Genomic DNA, 25605 nt, shown 5'->3' on the forward strand with positions numbered 1-25605 from the left:
CAGTTCCTGACCTTGTTAACCCCAGAGGCTCGTTAAAGTCTCGTTACAGTAGCATTCTGCAATCCTCATCTTCGGTCACACCTTCATTAAGCCTATCGACCCATTGCGCTTATTAAACACATTCATTACCCCAAGTATTGAATCTCTGTTCCCGTCAGACCCATGATTGCATCAGAGTGGAGTGTGGTGATTGGACACCACGGAAGCCAAAAAAAAGACAGGAAAAACATGTTCCACACATGTAAATAAATGTGCAAGGAACCACAGGACTTTTTGCAGCTTTCAATCATCCCTAATGAAGTCAGTGATTAGACCAGTTTTGGTCTCTCAATCACATAGACAGGGAGGTGTCAAGTACAAGACAAGGTGTGATTGAACGAGGGGCAGAAGTGATTAACAGGAATAGAGCTGCAAACTGCAATAGTAGAACACAGATATCAAGGTTGAACTGTTAGAGAAAGTAGGAAAAACATAAGCAAGTGAGAAATTCTGTGTCAGTTGCATGGGCTTTGATGACTACTTCTTTGTTTTTTTAACTACTTTTTTAACATTCAATTAAAATGGATTGTACTTAAGATGGCAACCAGTTCAGGGTGTACCCAGCCTCCCGCCCATAATCAGCAGGGATAGGCTCTAGCAAGGCTCCAACCCTTATTATATCAAATGGACATACGGACGGACGGACGGATGGATAAGTTAAATCAACAACTTCATGACGATACAATATACAGTGCCCCCCCCCCCAAAAAAAATATATATACATATATATGTATATACACACACACACACACACATACACAACCGTTGTGTATCATAAGGGATTTTTCATTATGTACAGTACGGTTCAAAGGTTTGGGTCGCTTAGACCCCAAACTTTTGAACGGTAGTGTATATATTATAAGACCCTCCCAAATGATCTTGAATGCACAAAAATATATTTCACTGAAAAAAGATTTATCATTTTAATGAAGACATAAAGGCCAAATTTTGGCAAGACAAAAGTCTTGTCACCTACAGAAAGTAGTGTGAAAATTGAACAAAAAATGTACTTCAAATACAAAAATATGTTACATAACAATAGCGAATTAAGTCGTGGTGCTGTGGGATCCAAATTTAATATTTTGTATGACTTCCATGGGCTTGAAGGACTGCATCCATGCGGTTCGGCAAGGATTCATTCAATTTATTGATGAAGTCATCAGGAACATCAAAGAAAGCAGTCTTGCATGCCTCCCAGAGTTCATCAACATTATTGGGTTTCATCTTCCATGCTTCCTCTTTCATCCTACTCCAGACATGCTCAATAATGCTCAAATCTGGTGACTGGGCTGGCCAGTCCTGGAGGATCTTGATCTTCTTTGCCTTGAGGATCCTTGAAGTAGAGATTGAAGTATGCGATGGAGCACCATCCTGCTGCAGAATTTGTCCCTTTTTTATGGTCAGGAATGTAAGAGGCAGCTAAGATTTGTTGATATTTCAGACGATTTAGGTTGCCTTCCACCATGCAGATCTCTCGCACACCCCCATAAGGGATGTAACCCCAGACCATGATTTTGCCACCACCAAACTTCACTGTTTTCTGAGTGAATCTCGGATCAATACGGGCTCCAGTAGGTCTCCTGCAATATTTGCGGCGACTGTGGTGTAATTCAATGAAAGATTCATTTGAAAAATCCACCTTTTGCAACTTTTCCAGCGTCCATCCTTTTGCAAGCTGTGGGGCTTGGCAAATGCCAAACGGTTTTTTAATTGTCTTTTGTTTAATGCTGGTTTCTGGGCACTGATTCAACCATTGAGGCCATTTCTAGACAGAATTCGACAGACTGTTCTGGTTGACACAGGGACTTCAGGTGACCAGGTCTCGTGGAGCTCTGCTGCGGTGGAAAAAGGGCACTGGGGTTCTTTTTATACACCCCTGCGAGTTAATTGATCCATTATTTGTAAAAGGTGAAGCTCTAATCTGGGATTGTGTGCATCATTTGACACGGCGACAAGACTTGTCTTTGCAACAATTGACTCAATGGGCTTTACCAAACTGTAAAAAGCAGAACACTTTTCAACAGTTTTGTTTGGCACCGATATGTTATTCCAAAACCTGTTGGGATTAAAATTATCCATTTCTTGTTAGAAAAAAATGATTACAAATATATTAGAGGGACACTTCAGGTCCATGTGTATGCAAGCAACAAGAATTTTGTCAGGTACTGTGTATACAGTGGGGAAAACAAGTATTTGATATACTGCCAATGGGTTTTCCCATTGGCAGTGTATCAAATACTTGTTCTCCCCACTATATATACAGTATAATAGGGGTGTAACGGTACACAAAAACTCGGTTCGGTATGCACCTCGGTTTTGAGGTCACGGTTCAGTTCATTTTCGGCACAGTAAGAAAACAAAATTCAAAATATAAATGTGCTAGTTGTTTATTACACACTTTTATGCTTTCAACAATAGGAACAGTAGCCTATAGAAAGCTAGAAAAAGTAGTGCATTTGTGGTGTATTTAAAGATAATCCAACGACAATTTGCCTTTCAGACCCCGCGTATTGGTCAGCTTTCTTTCTGAAAGAAAGAAGAAAATAGTTCTGTGCTAAAGACAAAAGCAATCCCAATGACAAAGATTTTAACATGTATTTTACAAATGAAATGCCACAATGATTTTTTTTTTTCTTATGAACGGTTTTCAAAAGCTTTATTAGTGGATCTCCTCAAGTCAAAGCGCCACACAGAAATGAATAAATTTAATTGTGTAAGCAGGATCTGAGTATTATTCTTATTATTTAATTACAGGTGTTTTAGCTCATTTCAATTTATTTTATTTAAATGGGCTATTATTTTATTGGGTGTTTGTATTTTACAAATGTGATGTAGTAACACCATTTACCATTACCATATATTGTATATTTTATGTTGTATAACTTTAGTTCCTATGTGAATATTAGTTCCTACTTGTTTTGTTGTGGCAGGAGGGTTTTGTATTGAACACGGGGCCGTGTTGGTTATTATTATAGCAGAGAAGACAACTGTAAATCAACAAAGACAAGTCAACTGTGCCCCGATCTACCACTCAAGAGATCTGATGGACTCAAAAAGTGGGTTACGATTGCATATTAGTTTGAAAATCGACCGGATCCACCGTATTTTTACACGCGTGACTTCCGGTCTGCCCGGTCTGCTAGCTTGTAGTATTGACGCAGGAGGGTCGCGTCTCGCGTCAAATAAACAAACTCTGCCGTTCTTTCCGCGTGCATCGCGTTGAGCCACTTCTGGGATGCGTCTAACACGCGGCCGCACTGCGACTGGTGTGCATTGGCTGATTGACTTTAACGGCCGCGTTTCTCTGCGTTCTCGCAGCGGCCACGTTGTCGCACCCTTAACGTCTCTAATTTACTGTCCTACCGTGTTGGTCCTCATTATAGTAGAGAAGACGGAGTAAATATAATCAACACAAAGAAACTGTAACCCGATCGACTCACAGCATCGAAAAGTAAGGGTTACATTACGTCAGAAACTCGTTCGGTACGACTCCGTTGCGAACCGAGCAACAAGTACCGAAACGGTTCAATATGAATACATGTACCGTTACACCCTTAATATACAGTATATATACACACTCACCAGCCACTTTATTAGGTACACCATGCTCGTAACGGGTTGGACCCCCTTTTGCCTTCAGAACTGCCTGAGTTCTTCATGGCATAGATTCAACAAGGTGCTGGAAGCATTCCTCAGAGAGTTTGGTCCATATTGACATGATGGCATCACACAGTTGGTGCAGATATGTCGGCTGCACATCCATGATGCGAATCTCCCATTCCACCACATCCCAAAGATGCTCTATTGGATTGAGATCTGGTGAATGTGGAGGCCATTTGAGTACAGTGAACTCATTGTCATGTTCAAGAAACCAGTCTGAGATGATTCCAGCTTTATGACATGGCGCATTATCCTGCTGACAGTAGCCATCAGAAGTTGGGTACATTGTGGTCATAAAGGGATGGACATGGTCAGCAACAATACTCAGGTAGGCTGTGCCGTTCCAACGATGCTCAATTGGTACCAAGGGGCCCAAAGAGTGCCAAGAAAATATTCCCCACACCATTACACCACCACCACCAGCCTGAACTGTTCATACAAGGCAGGATGGATCCATGGTTTCATGTTGTTGACGCCAAATTCTGACCCTACCATCCGAATGTCGCAGCAGGAATCGAGACTCATCAGACCAGGCAACGGTTTTCCAATCTTCTATTGTCCAATTTCGATGAGCTTGTGCAAATTGTAGCCTCAGTTTCCTGTTCTTAGCTGAAAGGAGTGGCACCCGGCGTGGTCTTCTGCTGCTGTAACCCATCTGCCTCAAAGTTCGACGTACTGTGCGTTTAGAGATGCTCTTCTGCCGACCTTGGTTGTAACGGGTGGTTATTTGAGTCACTGTTGCCTTTCTATCAGCTCGAACCAATCTGGCCATTCTCCTCTGACTCTGGCATCAACAAGGCATTTCCGCCCACAGAACTATCGCTCACTGGATATATTTTTTTTTTCGGACCATTCTCTGTAAACCCTAGAGATGGTTGTGCGTGAAAATTCCAGTAGATCAGCAGTTTCTGAAATACTCAGACCAGCCCTTCTGGCACCAACAACCATGCCACGTTCAAAGTCACTCAAATCACCTTTCTTCCCCATACTGATGCTCGGTTTGAACTGCAGGAGATTGTCTTAAACCATGTCTACATGCCTAAATACACTGAGCTGCCGCCATGTGATTGGCTGATTAGAAATTAAGTGTTAACGAGCAGTTGGACAGGTGTACCTAATAAAGTGGCCGGTGAGTGTATATACATCAGGGGTGGGCAAACTATTCCACAAAGGGCCGCAGTGGGTGCGGGTTTTTGTTGCAACCCATTAAGAGGACACCTTTTCACCAATCTGAAGTGCAATCAGTCGATTGCAGGCAGGAGCTTCTCATTTCTGCTGAAACCTCATTGGATAAAACTATTTAAACTTTCTGTGCTGGGTCAGTTGGAACAAAGACCAGGACCCACTGCGGCCCTCGAGGACCGGTTTGCCCACCCCTGATATACATACATATACATATATTGGGGAAAGAGACACATATGTTTTTATTAAAAACAAACTTATGTATATATATTTTTTAATAAATGTTTTTTTAAACACTTCAAATTGAATATTTACGATAAGTTTTAAATATGTTACTACGCACCTAATTATTTTTAAACAAACAATAATAAAGAAGAAAAATTGATGTTTAATTCATCTTGACAAGTGTAAATTTGCCTAACTGTTGTTTCTAATGAGGCCTAAGTTTGAATAATGTAAGGTAAGAACATTGGTCAACTCCTGTACTAATAGGTATTCAATTCAAATATGTCATCATCAATCAAATGATTATTACAAGAATAATTGTGAGTTCACAATGGAATACATACAACTAATCGCTTGACAACACTAGTATTAAAATTTGGTTAAATAATGGGACAGAAATCAAGGAACTATGCAAAAATGTGACTAACTGCAATTTTGAAAAAAAGTCGCTTGATAGCACTAATATAATGCTATTCTGATGTTTTTGACAATTTTGTTGCAAAAATTTGAATCAATCATTTTCAGCAAAACGACATTCAAAAAAATGACATTATTGATGTTTGCATTTTGATTGATTTTAATTTAATTTTGATTAACATTGGTTTATCAATCCAGATCGATTAACTGTCACACCCCTGATCGATGGATGTAACCAAGTTGGTTAAAAAATGTACCTAAACAAATTACAAAACTGAACTTTGATTTGAGATTTGTTTTAAGACGGTTTAATATATTTAGTGCTGCAACGACTAATCGATGACCTCCAATAATTTGATTAGAGAAAAAAAAAAAAAGCTTCGAATCAAGTTTTGCCGCTTTGAGTATTCGTTTAATTAGAGTTGTGTTGTAATGGTTTGTTATCAAAGTGTTTGCATTTAGTTTGATTGATTTGGGTGGATACACTGCCCTCTAGTGGCAACAGTGAATATGATATAACTCATGTAAAATGACTGAATCCAGCTGCTTCCTGTTAAGACCAACTTAAGGTTGTAAGTTGTTGTTTGAGCTAATATTTTTTATGCATTCGTAATTTAGTTTACAGGTATATTTAACTGTTTTTTTTGCGGTAATATTGAGTTTGAACGATTTGTTAACAGCTTTGTAGTAAAAAAAAAAAAAAACATTAGCATTTTATAGCATTTAAGCAGGCGGAACTTTGTTATGCAAGTTAGCCAATTCTTTTGTTGTCCTTCAATCCTCCTTTATTTTTTTTAATACCATTTGAGGCTAAGCTCAGGTATTTTCATTTATTTTTAATGAAAGTGCAATTCTGCATAGTTTTAAGAAACATTTTACATCTCCTAAAATATATACTGCTACACATTAAATGTTCCTAACCCGATTATTCGAACTTAGTAGTTGATAGATTAATCGACTATTAAAATAATCGATAACCTAAATGTATTCTTGCAAAAAAGTTAGCCACATACTCCGAACAGAGTACCACTACAGGGGAGCTACTGTATAACAACACTTAGCGAATCACTGGCCTACAGTATTAGGACCACACAAATGGCATTATCCTATTTGAATAATGAGGTGAGGAACAATAGTCAACCATTCATTTCATGATTAATTTATTCATTCATTCATTCTTGCAGATTTGCAATAAAATTCCACCTCATCTAATTCCAATCAACAGAAAATAACAGAGAAACCAACTGTGAACACTGTGATAAAAACAAAACGTTTGCACTTGGAGATAATTAGTCAAGTACTGTAATTAGTTGAACGAAGGTATGGAGTTCTTTATTGTTTTCCTCCTACCATTACACACACAGCACAACCATGGTTCTCAAGGACAACTGAGATTCAAAGAGCATTTGTCTATGTCCACTGGACTAAAAAGCTTCCCCACTCCATCTAGGTTTCAAATGATGACATCATTGCTGCCCTTTTTAAAACAAAGGAGCTCATCGTCAGTGGGGAAAACCAGAGGGCCAGTGAGTGGACGAAAGAGGAGAGAGATGCAAAGGGATTAAGAGGAGTGGAGGCGTCACACGGCAAAGTGTCACACAGGGCCATGAATCATGGAGACAGCCCTGGCCAGGTGTCAGTAGATGCCGCCATCTGGAGCGGGATAAACACATAACGCAATGCTCTTTAAACACTGAGGTCGCACAGGTTGCGGTCGCAAAAAGCTGGGTCAAAAATGGAGAAGTATGTGATTTAAGTGTGTGCTTTTAACGTGCTAACAAATGAGTTGAAGCACCAGTCTTTCAGGAAAATTAACACAGCAAAAAACATTGGGCAACAGACTGGGATTACCTAACTGGGCACAAACAGTGTACATAATGTGGTTGTATTGAAAGGTTTATTAGTTGAATTCTCTGCCTCACAATAATTTGTTGCTAAATGCCGGTACTTTTTCGGGACTTGATATGGTAGTAGAGTTGAGTGATCTGAAAGGAACTCAGACATATCGATTTCGAGTTTCTTGCATTTCTGAATGCAAAGCTTTGGTACGTGAAAGAGAACCAGAAAATGGAGGGAAAGCCATAATATCATACACATATAACAATGACCTCATTAGCAATTAGTTCAAGTCAGACCTAATGACGCTTTCAAATCATGTAACCCTTTGTACATTTTGACAAACAAGAATTCAAACTCAAACCTAGAAACAATTCAGAATTTTCAATGGACCAAATATGAATGTTTCTGAAATATAAGGAAGAAGCCCGAGTACAAGGAGAAAAGCCATGCATTGAGATTTTCATACAGGAAGCCTAAACTGTGGGGCATACTGGCTAACCCCTACAAAAGTAACAATACAGGCAGTACATAAGTATTGTCTTTTTAAAAATGTATTTAAAATAATAAATATTGAAAAATAATTCACAGAATGTTTTGTCATATGTATGAAAAAAGAAGCTGGAGCCTGAAACGGTTCCAGATCATGGGGTTATCTCTCCAAATCATGCCGAATTTAAATTAATTTTATTTGGATAATATTTCTGGGATTTTTACTTGAACGTAAAGCCTTGAGTGTGTAGGGGTAAGTTTGCTGGGTTATTCTTTCGATGAATCTGGAGTCACTCTAGGCACTTCAATTTCCATGAATCTGATTGTGATACAGTATATGCAAAAAACACCTCATTATGTCCACAGTCTAATGAAGACCAATACAATAGCTGTATTCAAAATTTAGCGCTATTAGAAATCACAAGACTCAAGAGGTTTAGGTGTATGATTTTTGGTTGTATGATGGGGCATAAAACTGCACTCACAACTGAGAAAAGCTTTTAATGTTATGCCCCCCATGTAGCGGAATAAGCGAAATGACATTACAAACAGTTCTTAGTGTTATTCACCTCAGCTCTACATCACACTACAAAAAACATCTGACAGCATCAATCTAAACGGTGAACTATTGTTTGTGTAGTTGCAGAATTTTTGATACAACTCTAGAAATGAATTGAGCAAATGTGTAGATGCTAACTATCACAATGAATGATAATTTTTATAGCTGAATCAACTGATCGTCTTGTCTTACTTCATTGTAACACGATTTCGAATGAACCTTTGACAATGATCTTTCCAAGCATGCAGGATCAAGCTTCTGCTACTACAGGCAGTCTTACGACTCCCTCTGCAGGGGACTGACAAAAACTGCAAACACAAAATTACGGATATGGTGTCAATGAAAAGACAAATTGCTATTGATTTAACACATATAGAAATTAAAAAAAAAAAAAAAGGCTTTGCGTAAATGACTAAAGAATGAAAAAAAATTCCAAGAATAAGTAAAAAGCTTTGAATGGGTAAAGGATCATGCTAGTATTTCAGGCTGTGTGAGAACAATTTGGAGGACGGCAGCCATTCCTAAAGTCTTAATTTGTTGCATGCCGTATCAGTTTGCACAGCTGATATTCTAATACTATTCACATAATTGTTCTCCATTCGTAGAATCAAAAGTTTTCAACCACATTTAACATAAGTCACCATCTAAATTTTTAGTAGTTTTCAATCACTAGACAGTAAGCAGTGATATTCCCATTTCTGACTTCTCCATGCATTAATAAGTTCCATCCATGCCAGAACACAGTCATTACGTAATAAATTGGTATTCTACATGTATCTTTGAGCACAAGTCAATCATGAATCTTTTCCTTACATGACGACAATATAAAACCACTGAAAGTGAAAAATAATGCTTTGGTGGCACCAGGGCCGGCTCAGGCCATTTGGGGCCCCCAAGCAAAATAATGCAAAGGGGCCCATATTTTTGGCCCACCATTTCATCACAGTTTACTGTGAAACCCATACATGCAATCCAACCCAAACGTCCATATTTTGTATATTAATCAGATTTTGTTGCACTGCATATTTCAAACTTCTCAGCCCAAATGATTGTCAGTACTTACAGTAGATAGCGCCAAACCTTTTTCTAAAAGAGGAAAGAAAGTAGTTAAGGAAGAACTTTTATTTTTTAAGCTTGTAATCAAGTATCAAAACTCACAAAAGTCAAATAAAGCAAACTGTAGTAAACAAAATAGAATATAAATTAAACAATTGCCAGATTGGGGGCCCCCTAGTGGTCAGGGGCCCTAAGCAGCTGCATAGTCTGCGTATAGGCTGGGCCGGCCCTGGGTGGCACGCTTCACAGACTTTTTTTTAAAAAATTTAATTAATTTTTTTTTTTTTAAAGGGCTTCTTAAAAAATTCTTTTGTTTTTCTCTCTTCATCTACCTCTACTTTTTTTTGTTCATGGGCAGACTCGTGGAAGGAACTTATCGACAATGTCCGAGTCCAGTTGGTTGTCCAAGTTCAAGTCAGAGCTCATTAATGCATCTTATTACTCTTCAGGCAAAAAGCAGCAACATCCACTATCTCGCATATACAAACACGCACAAGCCAGCGTTTTGGAGGAAACAGATCGATACAGAAGCACTTGAAAGAGGATATTGAAGAGAGGAAAGCGCAATTCCCTCTGAATACTCACACAGAATTTAAAGTGTGGTACGGTTTCAAGTTTTAGGTTCTGCAACACCGAAATACTGTATTTTCTTCATTGTTCAGTGAATAAACACAAAAAAATTTAGAACATATGTATGCTACACTTGCTTGTGCCATCACCGCACAGGTCAAAACATTTGAGAGAAAAAAAATGGTCCTACCTTAAAAATTGAAGGCCCCAAATTTGTAAAACTTTAGAATTACATCAAAGGTTCTTAGGAAAATTAAGTTAAGCCCAAAATATAAAGGTTAACCCGCTAGCAGTTTAGAAAGTTTCTAAGAATTGATGCTTGACTGCCTTCAGTGATTCTCCCCATTCTACTACCATATAATCTTTATATTTTAATTTAACACATACTATTTGACCAAAACAATTTAAAATTTGTGTGATTGGTAGGAATGCACAACTATTGTTTAAAAACGGTGCTTGTAAAATTATTTCATTAAAACATTAATGATTCTAAATTTTTCTTTTATCCTTGATTCATGTGTTCACTGCATGACCTGCATCGACAAATTTAAAACTATTTCCTAAATGGTGTTTGGTGAGGAGAAGATAAAGTCAATACTGAATTTTAACAGCTCTATGGAGGATCACCTTCTCTTTTTTGCCATAATTTTATCTTTAAGGTATACTGAAAAATTACAAGGCTGTAAAGACACTGGGATACAGATATAAATTAAGAACAAAAAAATGAATACTGTAAGTCTCCCTTAACTCATTCATTGCCATAAAGTGTATACATAATGTTTGTGTCAAAAACTTGTGTGTAGGAGGGAGTATTTAACGCCACACACAGAAGAGTAAAATAAGAGTGCGTTACTGCCATCTGCCAGTGATTTCAGCCAATTCCCACTGTTTAAAGATTTGGGATTTGTGGCACAGCGGCATCACACATTCCTGCAGTAATGGTTGTCAGAAAACGTAAAATTATTGGCATAGAAGACATGGCTTCTAAGATATACAGTGATCCCTCGTTTTTCGCGGTTAATGGGGACTGGAACCCGCCGCGATAAGTGAAAAACCGTGAAGTAGCGGCCTTTTTTGTGTGTTCAATGTACTTATTCAGATTTAGCATTGGAAAGAGATTCATATAAGGCATGTTGAATTCTAACTATGGGCAGAAGGCAGGGTACACCCTGAACAATTAAAAGAAATACTGATATATATATATATTAGGGCTGTCAAAATTATTGCGTTAACAGGCGTTATTTAATTTTTTTAATTAATCAAGTTAAAATATTTGACGCAATTAACGCAGATGCCCCGCTCAGACAGATTTAAATAACGGTACAGTGAGACGCTCACTTGTTAAATGTGTTTTATGGAGTTTTGCCGCCCTCTGCTGGCGCTTGGGTGCGACTGATTTTATAGGCTTCAGCACCCATGAGCATCGTGTAAGTAACTATTGACATCAACAATGGCGGGCTACTAGTTTATTTTTTGATTGAAAAAAATTTTTTTTTTTAAACGAAAACATTAAGAGGGGTTATAAAATTTCTATAACTTGTACTAACATTTTTCTTTTAAGAACTACAAGTCTTTCTATCCATGGATCGCTTTAACAGAATGTTAATGTTAGTGCCATCTTGTTGATTTATTGTTATAACAAACAAATACAGTCCTTATGTACCGTATGTTGAATGTATATATCCATCTTGTGTCTTATCTTTCCATTCCAACAATAATTTACAGAAAAATATGGCATATTTTAAAGATGAATTGAATTGTGATTAATTGCGATTAATTACGATTAATTAATTTTTAAGCTGTAATTAACTCGATTAAAAATTTCAATCGTTTGACAGCCCTAAATATATATATATATATATATATATATATATATATATATATATATATATATATATATAAATAAATACACCCCCACACACATATAAAGGTGTATGAAATTTCCGATTCTTAGGTTATTCGCGATTCGGCAGTGAAAGAGTCGAGAACGATTCACGAACATCCAAATTCTGATTACCATAATTTCCCGAATATAACGTGCACTTTTTTTTCCCCCCCCAAAATCAACTTGTAAAATCATGGGTGCGCATTATACACGGGTACATGGATGGAGACAGAAATATATGTTATATATATATCTAAAGACAGATTTTTTTTTTTTTATTGACACGGCCATGTTGTGTTGAAGAAAACGTATGCGGCGATCCGTTGCCGACCATTGCGGTACATGACGTCACCATTTTGTTTCGGTAATACCACACTGATTGGTCGAATGATTTCGTCAGTGTTAAATTCTGCTTTTTTCACTCTTCATAAAGCACAGAATTTAGTTACTTGAACTCATTTGAGTCAACGTTTATTGCAACTCGGCAACTCGGACCATAACAAATGTAACACAACACAGAGTTCCTGTGCCCGTCAACTATATCTGTCCCTCGGGAAACTCAAACCCAAATAACAATAGTTCCTCTTGTTACAGTCCACAGCGATGCGCTTTTTCCGTTTTCCGACTTCAGTCCCCACTTTTATTTTACCGTATTAATCCATGGAAGAAACATTTATTTATCATGATGAAACAAGCAAGTTATACAGCAGCCTTTAAAAGAAAAGTCACATCTGTTTTGTTTTCTCCTAGATTCTGGTAAGTTGGAGAAGTTCTCAATTCATATTATTACCGTGAATATTGTCAGTTTATGGTAATGTTTTGAACTACCAATGTGCTATGCTTGTGCTGTGTTTTACCAGTCAGTAAAATGACATTTTTGTATCCGTACACGAGTTCTGTTTTCTTGTATTCTTCTATTTATTGGTGCTAAAATTAGGGTGCGCGTTATAAACGGGTACAATAATTTTCCCTAGATTTTACAAGTAAATTTGGGGTGCGCATTATATACGGGTGCTCCTTACATTCGGGAAATTACTAACCAACCAACTTCTCCATGAGATCAGAAATGCTCCCAAAAATGTAAAAGCGGACGTGTGGAATTATTTTGGATTCGACTACAAAATCATCTTTTAGAAAATAGGGGATTTTGAAGAATGTTGAAAGCAATGGAGCCGAGGTACGTCATCCCATCCCAACGCTATTTCACTGACATGGCAGTCCCGTGGAAATCCTGCCATCGCTGTCGCATGTAGACAGACTCGCTGTTACATGGAGTGCATAAAAAACCCCATGGGTGCTAATATGGCTGAGCTGCTAAGCGGTGCTGTAAATGAATAGAACATCGTAAAAAAGATGTTTTTGATGTTACAGACAATGCAGCTAATTTGGTTGTCGCTGCTCAGCTGGGTAACTTTAGCCATCTGCTACACCAACACGCAGAACCTTGATCAATTCCTGTTCTTATACAAGACAATGGAATTTTCGCAGTTGCATCAATAATCGATTTATAACCGAAGCGTAGCCTCTGAATCGTAATTGCACTCGAATCGTGAGGTGTCCCTAAATTCCCACCTCATATACAGTATATATTAATAAATGGTTTTTAAGCACTTCAAATGTAACAATTACAAGTTTTAAACATGTTACTGTACCACCGAATTATTTTTCATAAAGAATAAAGTAGAAAAATGCTTGTCTTTATTAAATGCTTCATTGAGTGAGTCCACTCAAATCCGCTCAAGCTGCTCACTTACACACAATGAGTTGCCACAGCAACTGTTTAACAAGTTAAACAATGATGACGCATGCAGCACTTTGAAGTTTCGGCTTCCAGGTATCTCTGGCAAGATCAAACTTTAACGTCTGTCAATCATCGGTAACGTTAATAAGCAACTCCAGTGCACTGCCTGACCAAGAAAAGGAGCAGGAGGGAGAGTAAGACTACGTGATTGGCTTGGGACAGCTCATCTGTATTTATGAATTTATTTTTTAATTTAAAAAAACATCCGCGATGGACTGAGGGCATGAAGTTAGAAGCGCCAAGTAGCGAGAGATCACTGTATCCGTTCTGGCCACTGAATGAGTTAATAGGTGTTGTCATAGGGTTCAAAACTGAGTACAGTATTATTCTTCAGTAAAACAGAATTCTACATTGAAAAAAAAAAAGAAAAAACATGGAAAAGTTGAGTACAAGAACGAAAAAATGCAAACAATTGATCTCATACAGTGATTCACAATCACAGCTGCAAATGAGAGCATGAAGTGTAGTGCAAGAAATTATTCAATGTCCATTATTTGATGTGACAATGATAAAATTTTCTTCGCCAAATACAGTATTTTTCATGTCTGTTGGCAAGAGGACCAATTAAACGGTCTTCAACTTAATGAGAGAAGGTACAATTAACAGTATATTTACTTGTTGATGTGAACACAACAGAATTAAGAGTAAGTAAATTTGTGACAAAAATGAGTTGAGCTCAGAATTTATATTGGGGACATTTTTGTTTTGTGTGTGCCATGAGACTTCTATAATGCACATTTTTTTACCTGGGGTGCTTTTACATTTGCAACCTTTAACTCACAATGTGAACTCCCAAAAAAGGCACACCTTTGAAGACTTTAATAGGGTGTTTGGATGGTATGTGACATAATGCACTATTTGTGCGAATGAGTGTGTCAGCTCAGAGTGGTTCTATTTATGTGTAATTACAGTCAAATATGTGAATAAAGTTTCCACAGGACATTCCAGCGCAGCTGGCAGCTGTTCACTTCATCAGCTACTGCAAGAAAGTGTATGTCCCTGACGGTTTTTTTTTTTTTTTTTTTTTTTTTATTTAAACAAGGCCTGCGTGTGTGTGTGTGTTGGTATATGTCAAAAAGGCAATCCCATAATAAGCGAGGGCTATCATTAGCACTTCCTCTGTCTCTGCTGGCCATATAATCTGGTTAATTAAATCTGAAAGTGTCAATATACAATTTAATCGGTCTGATTGGACCATCGGGGGGTTTGCTGTCATTCCAATGCCCACAGAATATAGACCGCTGACAGGCCGGCCGGCAGACCGGAGGCGGCCAAGAAACACGCTTCCCTCTCTGACGTATCGCCATTTCATGTTGTTCCACACACCATTTGAGCTAAAAGAAATAAATTCCCACCGTACGAGACCAAGAAGTGTCAGAGGATGACGGAAAAATGTGGCAAAAGCGGCGCAGGCTCTGATTGAAAATGCAAAGTAGTAATTAGCCCCAAATTGAGGGCACATGCTAATCTATGTTAGGGGCTTTTGCAATCCCACTCATATTTCCACATTCTAGACTGATTAAAATTGTAAATGACCGCTGTGTGAGTGTGCATTTGTGTGCGTATAGAAATTCTTTCAATTCTTCGGCCAAAAAATGAGGCTCACGCTCCTTGATTTTAACAAGACAGGAGTGAGGATGAAGAAAAAAAAAGAAAAAAAAAAGTACTTCCTGGGCAAAAGTGTACACATGCAGAGGACATTTAATAAAAAACGTACAGTACAGCAAAAATGCCAACACGAAAATAGGCTAAGATTTGTGCAATTATTAGTTTATCCACCAAAAGTTTAATTTTTGTTGGTCCTCCATCACAGAAGTCATGTAAAGAAAAAAAGGCATTTTATATTCTCTGCGCCTTTGCCCTTTCAGGTGACAGGAAACAACAGAATAAGAATGGGCAATAAAGGAGAGGAAACACTAACTTCAAAGGATGAAAACAAGGCATGAAAGGCAACTGGTGTCATTAAAGCAAGTATGACATAAATACTGGATGAGCTATAAGGAATGCAGGGACACTGCCAAAAGAAAGATCTGAGACACCATAGACCAACCCACCCCACTCCCATAACAATACACAACTCTCAAATCTGAGTGTCACTTGAACTGCTTCAGATAAATCTGTAGACATATGAATATTAAAATAAAACAAGAAATTTGATATTATAATTAAAAAATGAACGTGCTACAACACTTCCAACTTATGATTCCCAGCCATCAATTTACTTTTTAGTGCTTGTCCTCATTAGAGTGGTAGGTGATCGGGAGCCAATTATTGCTGGATTTGGATTTGATGTGAAGTAAAATCTGGACTGGTTGCCAGTCAACTGCATGGCACATACAGTGTATCACAAAAGTGAGTACACCCCTCGCATTTCTGCAGATATTCAAGTATATCTTTTCATGGGACAACACTGACAAAATGACACTTTGACACGATGAAAAGTAGTCTGTGTGCAGCTTATATAAAAGAGTTAATTTATTTTCCAACAAAAGTGAGTACACCCCTTAGAAACTACGGACATCCCTAAATGTGCAAATTGAGTACTGCTTGTCATTTTTCCACCAAAAGGTCATGTGACTCGTTACAGGAGTGCTGTCAGCATTGCTGCAGAGATTGAAGAGGTGGGGGGTCGGCCTGTTAGTGCTCAGACCATACGCCGCACTCTACATCAAATTGGTGTGCATGGCTGTCACCCTAGGAGGAAGCCTCTTCTGAAGACAGTACACAAGAAAGCCCGCAAGCAGTTTGCTGAAGACAAGTCAACAACGCACATGGATTACTGGAATCATGTCCTATGGTCTGATGAGACGGGTGGGCTTTCTTGTGTACCGTCTTCAGAAGAGGCTTCCTCCTAGGGTGAAAACCACGCACACCAATTTGATGTAGAGTGCAGCGTATGGTCTGAGCACTAACAGGCTGACCCCCACCTCTTCAATCTCAGCAGCAATGCTGACAGCACTCCTGTAACGAGTCACATGACATTTTGGAGGGAAAATGAAAAGCAGTACTCAATTTTGACATTTAGGGATGCAAGTTTTTTCAAAGGGGTGTACTCACTTTTGTTGCCAGGGGTTTAGATATTAATGGCTATATTTTGAGTTATTTTGAGGGGGAAAATAAATTAACTATTATATAAGCTGCACACAGACTACTTTTCATTGTGTCAAAGTGTCGTTATGTCAGTGTTGTCCCATGAAAAGATATACTTAAATATCTGCAGAAAGAGGAGGGGTGGACTCACTTTTGTGATACACTGTATAGACAATCGACCATTCACTCATAAAATATTTACTAGCGATGGGACGATACATTAAAATTCACGATACAATGCATCTCGATGTGGCAGGGCCACGATAAAATGTCACGATATCAAAAAATAATACAAATAATAATAATAAAATAACAGGGACCTCCCCAATCCGATCTTGCGATCAGAAATCAGGCCAATCGCGCCATTTTTCAGAGGATCAGAATCGGGTGAAAAGGATCGGGTTTTTAATCTTTTTTTAAAGGGCTAAAAAGTAACAAAATAATCCAGAAATACGACGGCACTGCCAAAAGATATAAAAATATGTTTTATACTCCGCAACACTCATGGAAAAAGCGTAAGAGGAGGTATCGTAAAAAGTGCAGTACTGTATTCTGTTAAAATGGGGAAAAAAAAAAAACTTTTTTTTTTTTTTCGGTATCAGATCGGGACTCGGTATTGGCAGATTCTCAAAATCAGATGACTGACTCGGGTGCAAAAAATATGCGATCGGGACTTGCTTGCAAAATAATTTTTATACTATGTAATTACAAAAAATATTTTTGTTTCAGTTGCACATGCAAATGCAGTACAGACAACGGCGATCACCTGTCACCTCACATTTTGTGGATTTCGTGTTGTGAAAGAATCTAGAGGTAGTGAAATACTTTCTTTAAATTTTTTTTTTTTTTTTAAAAGCCGTTTAAAGCCAAACACTGTGGGAAAGCTATCATTTCTAAATAAAAATGAATGACAAATTATCCTAATAGCATGTCTTGCATTTTGTTCATATAGTAACACATGCATATCATTTTCTTAAACAAAAACTCATACAATTCTCTTCACTGTTGGCCTTTTGGGCTTCAAGGCCAATTGATAGTGCCATAGGGCAAATGAACCACCATGAAGCTGTGAACCAATTGGCTGCAAAGCTTCATTGCTTCAGTAAGCTTCATTTGGCCGTCACTGCTCCCTTGGGAAGAGACCGACAACCTCTGCTGCCACCTGCTTTCAACACTGTTGTCGTCCAACATGCCTCATGCCTCCTAGCATGCATTTCAGCGCTACAGATGTGAATAACATTCAAACTTCATATTCTGTGTAAAACCTTTTTTCAGTTATCATTTCAGTTCTTTGATTATTTGCTCGTTGCAGTGAAATATGAAGACTGTGTCGCATTGCTGACTGGACCTTTTACCGTCCAGCAACAGACGGGCAAGTAATAAGTTCTGTGAAAATTGACCAATTGGAAGATGATTTGCCAGAAACACAAGTCTACGATACTTGCCAACTCATCACATTAGTTGACTGACTGGTGCAACGCTTACTGGTCAAGAGCCAATTACAGGGCACATACAGTACAGACAACCAGGAACCATTCACACTCACATTGACGTCTTTTTTTTTTTTTTTTTTTTTTTTTACATTAAGGCGCACTTGAAAACTCTTTATTCTTCCAAAACGTAACAATGCGCCTTGTGTACGAATTCTGGTTATGTTTAATGACCTTGACCCTATTTTGTTGGCTCATAACTGTATTATACTGCTCCAGTAAAGTGCACACATTCATCATTCACCAAATCCATAGACACAATAATAAAACAAATAATAAATTATTTGATCAATAAATTGAAAAAAATAATAATAATGCTCATATTAAAAGATAAAGAACAGATTTTAAAACATGCAGAATACTGAAGCACTAATGTGCCTTTACAATTAGTTGCAGCTTAAGTGTGAAATTAGTTGCAGCTTAAGTGTGAAAACGAAATCATTCATTGATGGTGCATTTTATAGTCCTAGAAAAAGGTAATCTACCACGCATGTTTTTAGGAAGCCTGTTTACCCAGACAAAATGCCACATTAAATTACAATGTACATACAGTATTCAGTCCAGTACATGATGTGTCCAGGGAATAGATGATGCCCTGCTATTTGTGGTTAGAAGTATTTCTTTAAGTATACGTGAGGAAAATAAATGGATAACGGCAGAAAAAAAAGACCCCGCAGCACGGAAACAAAAACCAACAGACGATGACAAGAAGAAAGAGAATAACGGTACAACAAGGAGGGGGGAGGCTATTCAAAGACCAAATGGAAAACATCCTGTGGCGTTTTTCTTAATCAAGTTTAGAGAAAGAGTATTGTAAAGGCATATTTTCCCCATTAAAGGTAGATAACGTAAAGAAGATGATCTCATTTAGGGTTCTTTTGCTACTTTCAATTGTTTTAATAGTCTGACTACATCCTGGCTGAGTAGCCAGAGTCTAGACATAATAATTCCGACTCGGACTTCTTATCTAAACTCGAAAAGAATGACTTGCCACAATCTCACATCTGAAAAACAGTCTGCAATGCATACTGCTGTGCTGAGATGTTAATAGGAACAATATTCATCTCTCAGCAAGAGGCTATCCCTAATATGGTGAACAATTAAATTGATGAATGGGCTTTTAACAAACTCAGCTATTCTTAACAACTGTGAGTGGCCTAATTCATCAAGATCTTCATGGTTTTACTTTGGAATGAAGAGATAAATGAAAGGGATTCAAGGGCCGACATGACAAATGAGCAGTTATATTCCATTTCTATGGCACAGTCCAGAGACACGAAGCCAAATGACCAATAAAAGAGGTTTCGTGATAGCCGTTTGGCAAAGAAACAGTCAACTCTGCTCTGCTATGAATACAATCTGTGATAGAGAGAACAATGCAACTGGTTGGTAATTTTTAGAGAAGGGTTAAATAGTCCCATCTAGTGGTAAATTATGGAATAATTTAATACATGTGAAATCGATACAGGTTTAAGTGATCTATAAATACTGTAAAGAACACTCCAGTTGTGTTAGGGGTCATATTGATCCGTTTTGGGTACATTATTGATTCATTTGACAAACTTTCATTTAAGGAGGTTAATAGTGTTAGTAGTAACATTGTCAATTCCAATATTATTGGCAAACATACATACCTCTATGGCTTTTTTAAGTAATCGTATAGGAAAATTACAGGGCTTAAATAATATATTATATATTACATATATTATTACGTAATTTTTTTTATCCTTTACAATTGTCTCCATTAATATGAATATGATTAGGAAAAAATGGGAAATTTGTCTGTAAATCTTTACTAGGGACACAAGTAGTAATAGTGTAATGTCAATATCATCAATATTGTGAGAATAATGTAAAACAAAGAAAATGGGCCGAGGTATGTTGCTATATACTTAAGTACTGACATTAAACTATATTAATGTATTTTTTCGGTGTTGTCTTATAGGATGTGTGCCCTAAACACAACTTTTATAGTAACATAAATATGCACCCCAGGCCAAATGTTACACATCTTTATACTGTAGATTACTACTCAAGGTATCAGAACTATGAATGAACATTTGGAATTACTAGTATGTACTTAGCCACTAAAGGGGGAAGTAATTGAAAACATGTTTTATACTCTAGCTTCTACAACGTAGCTACCCTTTGTTCTGATTATTTTTGCACTGTTGGCATTCTTTCGATGAGCCTCCAGAAGCAGTCATCTGAAATGATTTTCACTTCACACACAGGTATGCTTTATCATGGTAAAATAATGGAATTTCTTGTTTTATCAACAGGGTTGGGAAGGACGATCATTTTTGTTGTATTGAATAAGGTGGGTCCTTTTGGCTTGTACTATATTTTTCAAATCGGTTCAACTATGGCATGCACCATAGTGAAATCACAGAGAGCTGTGGGATAAAAACATATAAAATATCTTTCAAGTCTCGGTATAATAGCAAACTAAGATCAATATTTCCAAGCTCTGTTCCAAACCCAGTAGGTCAGTGAAAAATAATCTAGTTTAAAAAAAGTGTCCCTGCTGCTCTAAAACACTGGTGACCTCAAAGACAAAAAATAGTGCGGTGATTAAAAAAAAGAAAGAAAAAAGAAAAGAAATAAACCCAACATTTAAATAGCGACAGTGCAAGGGTGGACATCTGAGGACATCCTTATGACAAAAAACCATGACAACACGAGGAAAAACAGACACACTGTTGCTCTTCTACATGCACACTAAAACCTAAAGCAGCAGAGATTTAGAAAAAACAGGACTGACCAGTTTGTTCTCCTGCATGTACAATTTCTGCAGTTTGGGGCATCCTTTGGCCAAAGCCACCAAGCCTTCATCGCTGATACCATAACACTGACCTAAGTGAATATCCTTCAGCTCACTGCAGCACTCACCAAGCTGATGAAAAAAGAAAAGAATAGAATTCAGAGGTTTTTTTTTCATTATTGGTATATTTTCAGATGAATACCTTTATGAGTGCCCTGTCTGTCAGTCTGTCCTGATTTCCCACGTGAATTTTCACCAGCTGAGGACAGTGTGCCGCCAAAGCGGCCAGGGATATGTCCCCCAACTGTTTGCACCTATATGCTGTGTACTTTTGCAAGCCAGGACACTGAGAAGCCAGGGAGAACACACCGTGGTCATGGACTGCCCTGCAATCTGAGATGTTTATCTCAGTCACATTCTGCCTTCGAGACGCTATATTTGCTAGCAGCTCGTCATTAACCTGAAAAGGCAAAAAATAATTAATGTTTCTTAATATACCTAACATTATTCAGTGGAAAAACTTTCAGTGTCATTTCAGTAATTTTGTTTTAACCCTAACCCTAACCTAACCCTAACCCTGTTAGTGTTGCTGTTGTCAGCTTGAACTCAATGGCATTTTTTATCTTTCAATGTGTTCAAAAATTAAATCAGATACCCTAACACTACTGGGTCATTGTCTTTTTTTATGGGGGCTATTTGTGTCCACAGTATAAATTCAGCTGTATTTTTACTAAAGTTGGACAAATACTCATTCAACTTAAGTTTTTGTGTATTATCAATAGCTGTCTGTTATAAATTCAAGGGTGTAGGCTCCTAAATTCTATTTTTTAAATTTAATTTACTCCTGGTAAAAGGTTGTTATGGAATTTTGCCAAGTCCCCAGTGAGTTTCATTCAAATTCAGTCTGTAAAATAACCAATATAAGTCGGAAAAAAAAAATAATAATTGCTATGATTTTGTTGTATAGGAAAAACTTAAATTTTTTAATTAAAATCTTTTTTTTTTTTTTAAACATTTTTCCGTTTGTCCCCAAGTGTCACTGTCCACTGTTTTGTTGCTGTCCTTTAAGAACATTCCCCATACATTACTTAAGTCATTCTTCTGCGATTACATCACACTAATGGCGGGAAATTCAACTGTGGTAAGCAATTTTAGGCACTTTTTTTTTTAATATTTTAAACTTATTTCATATTAGATTTTGCAATTTTATGAAGTACACTCAATGTGGTTGGTCATAACATGTCCACCCTAAAGCCATACATCAAAGAAATTGAAAGAAAAAAAAATCATTTTAAAAGCTTTATTCATAGAATTATATATTTCTCATCAAGTATCCAAAGTCATATTATGCTAGCAAAGCTAGGCTCAGGCCACTGTTACGTTTAAATGGCACCCAATTAAAGAAAAAAAATGACTCCACTTTCAGTGCGAGTGTTCCAGGAGGTAATGTGCTCAGTTTTCCATTACTTTACAAATGCACCTTTGTGTCACCCTGTACGCTGACGTTCAAGGTGTGATGAAATATGTTTGACAACAAGCAACTTTAAAATGATAGCAGACCATATTTTTGATACAAAACGTTCAAAAACAAAGTGACAGAAAAGGCTAAATAATCAAAGTAGTTCCTAATGTGTCTTAGGCTACGTTCATACTACAGGTCTTAATGCACGAATCCGATTTTTTCGTGTTTTTCCGACTCGAGTGAGGCATTAACTTGACGGTCTGAACGTGACAAGTCGCATAGAACGGGACCATTTCAAATCCGATCTGGGTCACTTTCGTATGTGGTCTAAATCCGATCTGGGCCACATTTTTCCAGACTGTCGCAGCGGTCTGTACTGTCCGGTCCCGCAAATCGGATTTAATGCAGCAATTACGTCATCAAATAGCGAGAGAGTCGTTACCGTAGCGATGCACCTGTGCGTTATTAGCGCCTAGCTTGCAGTGAACACGGCTTTTGAGGAAGGGCTGAGCTTGACAACAGTCATAAAAAATAAAAATGGGTTGAGGATAAGCCTGAGAATGCTCAGTTTTCTCTCTGTTCCAAGTGAGCAATATTTCAACATTGCCTCCACGGCCGAGAGTCGGGACAAACTGCCCGTATGTGTGTGTGACGTGCACGGACAGTGCGTGCATGCTATCGATCCATATAAACTTTGAATATAAGCCTAAACGGGGATTATTTATGTCTGTTATTTGTGTCCATCTTTTGAAAAGCAAAATATGATATCCCTGGAATGACGGATGACGTCTGTCATTTGTTTTGATGGTTCTGCGCATGCGGGTCTTCTTGCTTAGCGCGTGTCGGACTGCGAATTAGTGCGCATGCATAATACTTGAACGGTCTCAATGGATAAAGGCAGTCTGAACGGGCACGCCAAAAAAACAGATATGACAAAAAGGCTACGTTCATACTACAGGTCTTAATGCACGAATCCGATTTTTTCGTGTTTTTCCGACTCGAGTGAGGCATTAACTTGACGGTCTGAACGTGACAAGTCGCATAGAACGGGACCATTTCAAATCCGATCTGGGTCACTTTCGTATGTGGTCTAAATCCGATCTGGGCCACATTTTCCCAGACTGTCGCGGCGGTCTGTACTGTCCAGTCCCGCAAATCGGACGTGCACGGACAGTGCGTGCATGCTATCGATCCATATAAACTTTGAATATTTGCCTAAACGGGGATTATTTATGTCTGTTATTTGTGTCCACCTTTTGAAAAGCAAAATATGATATCCCTGGAATGACGGATGACGTCTGTCATTTGTTTTGATGGTTCTGCGCATGCGGGTCTTCTTGCTTAGCGGGTGTCGGACTGCGAATTAGTGCGCATGCGTAATACTTGAACGGTCTCAATGGATAAAGGCAGTATGAACGGGCACGCCAAAAAAACGGATATGACAAAAAATCGGATTCGTGTATTAAGATCTGTAGTATGAACGTAGCCTTAGTCTTAGACTAGTCAGAAGATGTCATGATGAATGGGTTGCAGAGTTTTGCAGTCTGCTAGGCTTTCTATTGTGTTGTGGTTGTGCGACTGCTGTCATTCTGTCAACATGTACTAGCTAGCACAGTACTAGAAAGCTAGGTATAATCTTCAATTATGGTTGTTAGGTCACAACCAGAATTGCGGGGGGATAATATGTGGCAGTTTCCTGATGCATCGTTTCAGATGGAATAACAATGAAATGTTAAAAGACACTGCGATTTGACTGCCAAATTTGTTTTCTATGTGTAAAATTACACGAGTGCAGTATTTTCATTTTTGACATGGTCACCATTTCTTAGGACCTTGAAAACAGTGCATTTTCAAAAGCACTTTGTTTGAGTCAGTGTTTTGTCCACGGTCCTTTATTATACTTTAAGCAAAGGAACAGTGACAAGTTCGTTTATGCTAGTCTCTCAATGTACCTACAAGTAGCTCACGTAGGTTTTTTGTTTTGTTTTGTTTTGTTTTTTTTACAATTTGCCTGTGTTCCCAAAAACATTATTTTGTGTAAATCCAAAAAGATGAGCTTAATCATTCATGCCGTTTGCAGATGACAGGGCCTATTTGTTTGATATCAGGTGAATTTGTATGTTACTTAGCCTAGTATGCCGGGATCTAATGTGAAATTGATTTGTTTGTACATTACAGAAAGTGCATTTGTTTGTCTAACAATAGCTCACAATTGTAAACAAGTGAGATGGCTTTGATGCTTTGTTAAGAGTGAAGAGACTTTGTTAGAGATCTAGCACGAGAATATGGGACGATTCTCGGTTAGTCTTCAAGCTATCAGTGCCCGGGTGGTCCTTTTAGCTGTAAAATACCTCGAAAACGTACAAGTTAGCAGGTCACATTTAAAGGAGTCAGCGTTTTCTGCAACTATGATACACGTGCATCCTCCGTGTTGGTAAACATATCATCCCTGTACAGCCCAGTGCAGTTTATACAGTGATAATTCGTTCCAGGACCTTGTTTGTAAGTCAAAATGGTCGCAAGTCGAGCAGGATTTTCCCATATGAATACATTATAATTCCATTAGCCTTTCCACAGCTTGAAAGCCTACTCTAAATCCTTAAAAAATGCTGCTGGTACTCTTGCAAATAGCAATTACACATAGCAAAACAAATAAATTATGAACAAAAATAATAATATAATAAAAATAATAATAATAATACCTGTAGTAACGTAAAGAATCGGGTTCTAATGTGGCGGATGTGTTTTGTGTGGTGTACCTGAACGCACCGCGTGGCTGACTTGATAGAGTGAGGGAGGACTTTTTACTTTCACTTTGTTCAGCTGCGGCAGACAGTACGCATGTTCTGTTGCACAAGTTCTGAAATAAATGATTAAATACCCGACGAAGCTGGCGATTTTTTGGCGATGTTACCACAATAATAATTGTCACCTTAACTTAAAACAGGGGTCCCAAAACTACGACCCGAGGGCCGGATACGGCCCGCCTCCACATTTGGTCCGCCCCCCTGAACCATACCGGAGAGCATTTTGATTTTTTTTTTTTTTTCTCAATAATGTTATTTATTTTCTGGCCT

At 38.0% G+C, this 25605-nt stretch overlaps 1 protein-coding gene across 1 annotated transcript in view; it reads right to left on the bottom strand.

Moving 5' to 3' along the window:
- fbxl17 (F-box and leucine-rich repeat protein 17) overlaps positions 1–25605 on the bottom strand; it is a 386432-nt gene that overhangs the window by 342725 nt on the left and 18102 nt on the right. The window contains exons 5-6 of the mRNA XM_057831652.1: positions 21269–21526; positions 21067–21198 (exon numbers count right to left, since the gene is read on the bottom strand). Coding sequence (XP_057687635.1) covers positions 21067–21198; positions 21269–21526 — 390 coding nt within the window. The remainder of the gene's footprint in view (positions 1–21066; positions 21199–21268; positions 21527–25605) is intronic.

This window comes from Corythoichthys intestinalis, chromosome 3 (genome assembly GCF_030265065.1).
Source record: "Corythoichthys intestinalis isolate RoL2023-P3 chromosome 3, ASM3026506v1, whole genome shotgun sequence".
Lineage (NCBI taxonomy): Eukaryota > Metazoa > Chordata > Actinopteri > Syngnathiformes > Syngnathidae > Corythoichthys > Corythoichthys intestinalis.